We start from the raw sequence: 9714 nt of genomic DNA on the forward strand, positions 1-9714 counted from the left end.
CATAGAAACAGAAGGCAGAATGGCAATTTCCAGGGGCAGGGGGGAGGAGGGAATGGGGGGTTAAGTGTGAAATGAGCAGTTTCAGTTTTGCAAGATGAAAAAGCTCTGGAGATTGTACAACGATGTAAATATACGTAACACCACTGAACTGTGCACCTAGAAACGGTGAAGATGGTAAATTTTATGTTATGTGTATTTAATCACAATCAAAACCAAAAATTGTCTTAAAAAAGTGAGTACACAGCTTCAGCAGAAGCAAATTAAATAAACTTTATGCTCTACAATAGGGCAGTGATAAAATTTTAAAAAATAGGGGCGCCTGGGGGCTCAGTCGGTAAAGCATCCGACTCTTGGTTTTGGCTCAGATCATCACCTCACAGTTCATGAGATCAAGCCCCACGTCGGGATCTGCACTGACAGCATGGAACCTGCTTGGCTGCTTGAATTCTCCCTCTCTCCCTCTCTGTCCCTCCCCGGCTCATGCTCGCTCTCTCTCTCTCTCTCTCTCTCTCAAAATAAATAAGCTCAACAAAGTATTTGAAAGACATAAATTCTGCAGCTTTAGAATGTTCTTGCCATCCCAAAGCATCATCTGGAAAGCCCCCACCTCAAATGCCAAAGCACCCAGCAAGACTCAGTGCTCCCACACCTCCCGGTCTCTCCGCCAAGCCACCCTCCCACCCCAGTCGGAGAATTCAGAAAGGGCCACTTCATCCACGTTTCTCGTTGAGTTTTATTCCAGAACAATTGGTTTTACAACAAAGCTGATTTTAAAGCCAGTACATTTCCCTGCTGGTAACAGCTCCATCTTTCTTCAACCCACAGCCCCAAGAATCGAAGCTACGCCCCAGCTGGGAGTCTGGCGCCAGCTACAGACTTTTAAGGACTCCAGAACAAAGCCCTGGAGCCAGGCCAGCTGAGGTCAGCGCCTCAGCCAGCTCCCCACTCTGCAGACAGCGAGGGAGCTGGTGACAGACAAGTTCAAAGTAGTGTGGTTTCAGCAGCGTCTCTCAGCTCCTGGCCCTGCTGCTTGGCCCAGACGGACACAGAAACCATCGTCAGCTTCCTGCACACAGAGGGACGCGGAGTATACACAGGTCACACGGCCACAGGGAGAACCCAGCACCTCTAGGTTGTGTCCACGGCTGGCCCGGTGCCCCACCTGCTGGAACAGCTAAGCAAGGAAGGACAGTCCCCGTCTGGGCCGAAGCCACTCAAGCCAAGGGGCGTGTTCAGGTGTGACCCAGAAGAGACTGACAGTGACCCCTGAAGAAAAAATAGCTGCTCCCACCGACCTCGGTTTGCAAAGTGCCAGGCACTGCGCTAAGCACTTAGCGTCCCCCCGTGACAGTCCTGTGAGGTAGGTTATATCATTATCCCCATTTTACAGACAAGGAAACGGGCTCAAGAGTGAGGTCACAGACTTGAGGTCTCAAAGCTATTAAGTGGCAAGCCAAGATGGGGCTCAACGGTCTGTGTGGACCTGAGCTCTTGGTTGAACCTCAATACCCCCAAACTGCCCCTTAGGAAACAAGGAAAGAAGGGTGGGAGATGAAATCCTGACAGAGAGCAGTTCTAGAAATTTGGAGAAAACCCAATAACCACAATGACTGTGGATCAAAGTGCCTGAGGGGACCCCAGCCCGGGTGCGGGTGCACTGCACGGCCGCCACTGCCCGGCCCTATCCCCGGGGGACACCCACTCTGCTCCCCTGCACACCGCTGGCCTTGCTCTCGATAAATAAGGTCCCTTGGGTGCGGTTCTGCACAGGGGTCCCGGGATTCAAGCTGCTGTCTTGTTCCTCAGGCTTGTGCTTAAGGGAGCCTCGTGCTGGATGGGCAGGAGAAATGCCTGATTTGGGTCAAAATTAGTATGCCACACTCCCCACCCAAAGCCTATTGGCTTTCGTCCTCCCACCGGTGCCTGGTGACTTCTGGTGCCAACACCCCATGAGCCTGAGAGCCCTGCATGCCATCGTAGCCTCGCGCTGGGTTCCCACTACGGCTACAGCCAGAGTTCCAGTTCCGAGAGAAAGCGAAGGAGGGCCCCGTAGAGTGGCCTTCACTCTACGGATTCAGGGCATACTCCTTCTGAACCTGACGTGCCTGTGGAGGACGGGGCAGAGGACAACAAGAGGGCTTTACCAAGTCACGGAGCTGAACTAACACCCCAAGGAGGAGACAGCGCAGCCTGGGGGTGGGGAAGGCCAGTGACAGCCAGGACCGTCTGTGGCACACTCCCTCCTCGGGCTGGGTCCTCACAGCTTGCCCACCTGACGTTTTCACGGTGTCTATGAAGCACCATTAGCGACCACGGGAGTGGGGACAAAGTGCCCGCAGTAGCCCTGGGGAGGGGAGGGCCACGCCGTGGGCAGAGGGAGCCAGGAGCACCGGTGGTCCCAACCCCCGGATGCCGGCAGCGGGCTAGCGGCACCCTGTCCTGCCCAGGACGTGCTGCCCGGGGCTCGCCTGGCCCCCACGCCCCACTCGCCGCCCTCCGAGGCCGCCGGGAGCCTCCCTGGCCTCACTCGCCTCTGTCCTGTGCGTCCCCCGCTCCCCCGCTGGGGCCCTGGGCCGGGTCCTCCGGCCAGTACCGGTCCTCCATGTACTGCTCCGTGTCTGTGCCGCTGTCAGGCTCCCGGTCCTCCGGGCAGGCGGGGAGGCTGCCGGCCTCCTGCTGCTCCCACTGCACCTCGACCAGCCGGTAGAGCTCCATGGCCGTCACGGCGTCTTCCACCGACGAGTGGCCGTGCCGGCCAGCCTGCGGACGACAGTCCCCGTCACTGCCCGCGGGCCCCGAACGCGTACTCTCTGAGCGGCTGTGCGCAGCTCGGGACTGGGCGGAGGGCAAGGGTGCCGCTCAGACAGAAGAGCTCAGCCATCGCACGGGCCACACGCCACCCCGCTCCGCTGAGCCCAGGTCCTCAGATCTACACCCGCTAAAGACCTCCGACTCCAAAGGCCTGGAGGGCAGGCGGGGAAACGCGGAGGGCAGTGGGAGCGAGGGTCACTGGCTGCCCCCGAGGAAGGGCGTCCCATCCCAGCTGCGCGATGGGAGCTCTACATGCGACATGCATGGGGACAGAGTGGAGGTGGGCAGGGGGCGGATCTGGAAGACAGCAGCCCGCCAGAGCGTGGACACGGGGGAAGGACGGGGAGAGGGCACCCCGGGACTGCCTGCAGACGTGACAGCCCGCGCTTTACCCGTGTGCCCTGGATGGGGGAGGAAGCGGGACCGGAGCCTGGAGGCACAGCCCCGGCTGGGGCCCCCGCTCACTGCGGCCACCGGCCACCTGCTCCCGTGCCACGTACCTGGATCTTCTTGTGCAGCAGCTGCAGGGCCAAGTCCTTCAGAGAGACCCGGGTGCGCGTATGGAGGCCAGGCCGCTGGAGCAGGTTGGGCACGTAGGTGGTGTCCCGGGTCTGGCTGCGAGGGTGGACGTACTTGAGGGCCTGGAAGTCGTTGTGTAGCGCGTGCCCCACCACCACCTTGCCCTTCAGGAGCTTGAGGATCTGGGAGCGGAGAAGGGAGGTGGGAAGTCCCCACGGTCACGCTGCCGGCCTCACCGCTGGTGCCCGGATCCCGCCGAGGGGTGGCAGCATGGGGGGCGGGGGAGCCACGAGCTCCAGTCAGCCAAGCTGCCTCCAGTTTGAACCCAGGCCCTCCCAGTTACTACGACCCAGGGCCTACTTCAGCTCTGTCCCCGGTACAGGTGCTCTCCCCACGGGTGGTTTGGAGCATGAAGGGAAGGCACGCGTGGGGTACGTCTTCTAGCTCCTCAGTACGAGCAACCCCTTCCTGCTGGCACAGGATTCTTTGCAGAAGGAAGCCACAGTGTAGGCAAGTTAAGTAACTTCCCCGAAGTCTTTTGTTTCCACCGGCTAAGTGGTGGCTCAAACCCAGGGCTGCCCTTCGCTGGCCATCAGCCATCACACAAGCCCCCACCTCTGCCCTCACCTCTTTCTGGGCCACCTGGAAGGGGATGGCTGTGCGCATGTGCTGTCGAGTGATGCCACTCCAGCGAGTACGGTAGTCCACGATGGGCATCTCCGGCCGGATGTACTTATCGTAGAGGACGTCGCCGTGGTAACTCACCACAGAGCAGCGGGCCAGCTCACTCACCCGCCCGCGGGGCCCCGTGCCCACCATCTCGCAGTCGATAGCCACGCACTTGCTGGGCCAGGGTGCTGTGGATTCCCTGGGCGTGGGCTTTCGGCTGCACGAGGCACCTCCAGATTCATTCCTTGGACGCTGCATCCTGCTGCTGGTGGCTTTGGAGCCCGGCAGTGCCTCCGGCCGTGCGGGCAGTGGGGAGGATCCCGGCCCTGCGGGCGTGCTCAGCAGCCCCTGCACCTGCAGCAAGGCCTTGCGGGCCATGAATCGCTGGTGCTGTCGGCTCCTCGTCTTGTGCTTTCTCCGAAGCACATCCTTGGCATTCAGGCCAGCCAGGGAAGGGCACAGGCGCTGGGCAGACTCAGGGCCTTCCCGGGGTACCATCCCAATAAGCTCACCGCCGGGGTCCAGCGAGGCCCGGGAGGCAAGCGCTCTGCAGAAAGAACACAAGGGGCAGAGGGACTGGGTGAGAACTGTGCCCCTCTGCCGGGCTGCCCTACAGCCCTGTGCTGTCTCAGGCTCCCAGGCCGAGTCGAAGACCTTTACGAATAAGCAATGCACTCAGGTCAATCCCACATGCAAATCACGGTTCTGAGTACTTTACAGGGAATCACTAAATATTCCCAACCCGAACAAGTATTATTATCCTCGTAATCACAGGCAAGAGAACTGAAGCAGAGAGACTAAGTAACCTGCTCAATTAATAAGAGACAAGAACTGATATGGACCCAGAGTCCAAGGTCTCAACTTCCAAGCCATAGCTTACCTCCAGTAAGCATTGGCATCAAAAATTTGTAGAAAGCTAGGAGTGCCCTGGTGGCTCAGTTGGTTCAGCATCTGACTTCAGCTCAGGTCATGATCTCAAGGTTTGCGAGCCGAGCCCTGCATCGGGCTCTGCACCGACAGCTCAGAGCCTGGAGCCTGCCCCCGATTCTGTCTCTCCCTCTCTCTCTTTACCCCTCCTCCACCATTCATGTTCTGTCTTAAAAACAAACTTAAAATTTGTTAAGAAAGGTATACTTTTGAGAAAAATAACGGTTCCAAAAATAGTGTGTGTGTGTGTGTGTGTATGCGTGTGTGTGTATATATAATCCCAGTTGTTTGTTTTGTTTTTTTTTTACTGTTTATTTATTTATTTTGAGAGAAAGAGAGCATGAGCAGGAGAGGGACAGAGAGAAAGGGAGACAGATAATCCCAAGCAGGTTCTGTGCTGTCAGCACAAAGCCGTTCAACACAGGGCTCGAACCCACAAACTGTGAGATCATGACCTGAACCGAAATCAAAAGTTGGATGCTTAACCGACTGAGCCCCCCAAGTGCCCCCAAAATATGGTAATTTATTAAATGACTTTCTACTTCACAAATCACAAGAGCACGCACAAACATTTTTCAACAGCTGGGCACGTTGTGAGGTCACCATAGGCTGTGGGCAGCAGCGTGATGGTAAACCTGCTCAGCTTACAAAGGGGAAACGGAAAAGGCCCTGAGCAGCAGTGTCTGCAGGTCTCCGGGGCCCCAAGCTCTCCATCTCCGAACACCAGAAAGGCCTGCAGTTCACAGGGGGCTGCAAATCCCATGCAACAAGGCCAGCAGCCGCCCAAGAGCGGGGGACCTAAGGGGGACCTAGCTCGGAGAGCTTCACCTCACCCGCTAAGTCAGCTGGTACATTGTTAACAGACCAGAAAACCAGGACTTTCAAGCAGGCAGAGCAGGATTTAACTCAGCTCCAAATGGAGCTCTGCTGAGCTTCAGGCGGCTTGCATGCGCAATGGCCCTACCACCTTTCCTGTTGAAGGCATGACACACATGTGCTGTGATCTGCATACACCGTATACAGTAGGGGCTCAATAACTGCCTGCTTCCTTTCCCCCAGAGAGGTTTTTCTTGTACGCTTATTTATTTATTTATTTAGAGAGCGTGCGCGCACACGAGAGGGAGAGGGGCAGAGAGACAGGGAGAGGCCCCGCACTGTCAGCACAGAGCCCGACGCCTGAACTCAAGAAACGTGAGATCATGACCTGAGCCAAATCGAGCGTCAGATGCTTAACCAACTGAGCTACCCAGGTACCTCTCCCCCAGAGAGGTTAAGACTCTTCTCCTGGTTGGTAACGAACTCTTCCAAGGTCAAAGCTGCCTCAGCCTGGACTCACTGCCCGTCCCCAGCCACAGGCCTTCCTCTTGCCTCCCGTTCCCCTCACATACGTCCCCTGTCCTGTCTACATCTTTCAGGAAGTCCTGCTGGAGCAGCCCTTCATTCCACTGGGCTGCCTGAGGCTCCCTGGGGTCCCAACCGGGCTCCGAGAAGTTTCATCTCACTGCAGAGACAGGGACAAAGCACAGGGTGTGTGCAGGGCTGGGTCAGAAGTGCCAGGGAAGCAGAACACGCTGAGGATGATTCTGGAAGACTTGCCAGAAGAGATTAAATCTAAGTGAAGGAAAAACAGTAACCCTCGAGGTGACAGGGAGACAAATTAGTGGCCATGTTTGGTGCAAAGGCCTGAAAGGGAAGGAGCCCAGGGTTGGGGAAGGAAGAGGGGCCTGTGAGCAGACGATGCCGCTGGTGGGTAAATCACAGCTGGGGGAACTGTCCCTCCCCCCTTTCTACTACTCAACCTTCCGTCCCCACTCTGAGAAGGCTATCGTACACTTCGGTGGCCCTACCCTAAGCTGGTGTCCCCAGGCTGATCTCTGCTGATCGACTGAGGGAGTCCCAGAGCACCCAGCGAAGTCACTGAAATGCTGCACAGTAGCCCTAAGCCCAGACATTTATAGTCTAGCTGGGGAGCAAAGAAAGTCATCCCTCTACTCCTAACAGCACAACCAGAGAAGGGTCCGCTACACTTTCAGGCAGTAGTTACGTACGGTCCAGCTTAAAGTGCTTGCAAGGCAGGCACAGAGCCTTGTGTGTCTCCGCCCCTTCCCCATCAGCCAGCCCAGGCCCCAGCATGTAGCGGGTCCTCTTCAGAAGTGTGCGAAGGGAGCTGGAGCCGAGCCTGCTGTCTGCCAGACCGTGGGGATGCCGGAGCTGGAGGTGACTGGGAACTCAGGGAGCTCCCGGTGTGGCAAGGAGACAGGCAGCCAGACACCCACCAGGGTGGGCTCAGGGATGGGAGAGGTGAACTAAGGACAGGCTGGCCTGGCCACGGTGACTCACCGGGCCAAGTACTGGACAGACAGAAGCGCTGGGTTAGTGCAGCCTGGCAGTGGAAGCACATTTTGAAGAGTTTCAGGAAAGTCTGCCAGGAGTACAGAAAGGGGAGGGCATCCAGAGAAAATGCAGACACTAAGTCCAGGAGGCAGAGTACATCCACTGTGAGAGGGCAAGGAGGCGGTGCAGCAAGTGAAAAGGAGGTAGGGGGTGAGGAGACGGTGGAGGGCGAGAGAGAACTGTGTCTGGAAGGTGTTGAAAGCATGGGCTGCGTCCAGGGATTGACGAGGGAACAGGAGCACGACTGCCTTATAGGAGGAGCTCTGGAGAAGAGTCTGAACAGGAGCAGAGATTTAGATTTAAGAGGCGTGGGGAGGAGTGCTACTCCGCGACGCCGGGCCAGGGCGAGGCACGGTGCCCCATCCTGACTCATCATCCCTCTGGCTTGCTCATCTACTCCCCAAGAAGCCTTCTCCCTTTTAGACGTGCACTTAGCCATAATCTGCTTCTTCATCTCGACAAGTCACATAGGAGAGCCGACAAACACAGAACCTCAATTTGCCTCAGCCCGGCAATGGGGAGAACGGGACCTAGGAGGACAAACTCTGATGCTGCTAGAAACTGACCTCTGTCGGGGGGAGGAGGGCCCTTTCCCTTCTGAAAGGGCTCAGGGCCCTGCAGGTCAGGAGTGGCTTCCCTGACCCTTCTGGCAAGATGGTTTCAAAGAAACCAGAAATTTAAGTTGCCTGAGAAAAAGTGGCCTCGTGCTTCAAGAAGTGGAGGCAGCCCTCTTCCATATGCCGGGACCTTGCTGACCTGTCGGAGACAACGATTAATTATCTAGGACTTGCCTCCCCTATCCTGGGCCCCCGATGGGAGCTCAGCCAGGATGGAGACAAGTTTTGCTCAAATAACACAACTCTTTCAGTAAAGACAAGGTCCAATCCCCCTCCAGTCTGGAACCGGCTCTTCGGGGCTCGGCAGCCACAGGGCCTTCTTGTTGCAGGGGTTAGGGAGCCTTGTGGCCTAAGGGAAGGACCCCAGCACCCCAGCAGCAGAGGCCTTAGAGCCAAGGCCTCAAAGGAACCACGAAGTCCCAATCGCCGAGGGGGCTACCAACCTGCTGGCAGATCAGGAAGACAGGGCGGGTGCGGGCCCACTTAGAGCTCGGGCATTAAAAGCTAGACGACCTGGACCGAGTCACCATCCCCTCGCCACAAAAGGAGAGTTTATTAAAACCGAGGGTTGAACTAGGCTTGGGGCTTCCCCAAAAGCAGGTAGAACGTCTGTTTAAAACGCCTATTCCCAGGCCTACCTGCCCACCCCCCCCCCACCATTCTAACTGCCATTTTGGGGAAGGGCGCCTGAGAATCTGTATTTCACCGAGCGCGCGACCCCACCCCCAAGCCCTGCTACGAATAATCGCCCGAATTTGAGCAAGTGTGGCTCGCTGAGACCCCCGTGGACTCCCAAGTTCTCTGCAGGGAAACGAGAGCCCGAGGGCCCCGTACGGTCGGCCCCGGCCGCCCGCGATCCCTGAGGATTCCCCCCCGCGGGGGAGGCCCGACTTCTGCCAGGGAAGGATTCGGAAGGCGGTCACTCGCTGGCCGCGGCGGCCGGGCCGAGCCTGCCAGGCCGAGTCCCAGCGCCCAGCGCCGCCCCCCACAGGCCCCGGACCCCCGAGCAGGGCGGGGACCGGGCACAGGCTGCGCCCGGGGCCAGGCCTCCACGCCCGCCGGGCCGCGAGAGCCGGTCGGCCGGGCGCCCCTTGCCGCAGGCCGGGGGCGAACACAGCGCGCGGGGCCCTGCGGTCGGGAACACGCCGCACCAGCCCGCCCCAGCCCGCCGTCCCCAACAGGGTCCCGAGATCACCTGAAGTACAGCGTCTGTCCTCCCGCCCGCACGTGGTGCTCAGACAGCCTGCAGCTCCCACATGCCCGGGCAAGCCCCGCTCCGGCTCCCCACCCATTGGCTCGCCGAACGGCCGCGCCCGCCTAACCCTTCTTCTGATTGGCCGGAATCCTGGCTCGCGGCGGATAGGCGCAGAGCGGCAGAGGGGGCGGGGATTCCTAAAGGGGTGTGGTTTGGGTCCGCAGCCGGCCAGACGGGCGACAAATTTTAAACGAACCGGAGGAGACCGTGACCTCTTCTTTCCGGGGTCGCATTCCTCGGATCTGTGTCCCCCCAGCCCCGATCCACCCCGCTCCCTGGGTCGGGATGTGGCCTCCTACGAGCTCTGTACCCCCGAAGGCCGAATGACTTACAGAAGACACACCCACATTTGCAGAATGGGAATAATAGCCCCTACCCCTTGGGGGTCGTAGGGATTCAGTGAAATAATATACGTGAGGGGTACTAAAGAGAGATTTTTAAAGTCAGGTTTGCTCCTTCGGGGCGCTAGTCTTTCATTTATCTCTTCGCAATACTTTATTCATAAGTACGAAGTTCCTGCTA

The 9714-nt window shown here is 58.2% G+C and overlaps 1 protein-coding gene across 3 annotated transcripts; it reads right to left on the reverse strand.

Annotated features, from left to right (window-relative positions):
- Positions 1–720: 720 nt before the first annotated feature.
- AEN (apoptosis enhancing nuclease) lies at positions 721–9215 on the reverse strand. 3 transcript variants are annotated; one of them, XM_042941046.1, is made up of 4 exons: positions 9133–9215; positions 3958–4546; positions 3312–3512; positions 721–2760 (listed from the first exon to the last, which is right to left on the reverse strand). In XM_042941046.1, exons 2-4 carry the CDS (start codon positions 4495–4497, stop codon positions 2524–2526), a joined length of 978 nt encoding a protein of 325 aa, XP_042796980.1. In that variant the 5' UTR covers positions 4498–4546; positions 9133–9215; the 3' UTR covers positions 721–2523. The 3 variants fall into 3 exon arrangements, with proteins under 3 accessions (XP_042796980.1, XP_042796979.1, XP_042796981.1); XM_042941045.1 differs by lacking the exon at positions 9133–9215 and adding an exon at positions 8381–8541; XM_042941047.1 differs by lacking the exon at positions 9133–9215 and adding an exon at positions 7887–8127.
- Positions 9216–9714: the final 499 nt, after the last annotated feature.

This window comes from Panthera leo, chromosome B3 (assembly GCF_018350215.1).
Source record: "Panthera leo isolate Ple1 chromosome B3, P.leo_Ple1_pat1.1, whole genome shotgun sequence".
NCBI lineage: Eukaryota > Metazoa > Chordata > Mammalia > Carnivora > Felidae > Panthera > Panthera leo.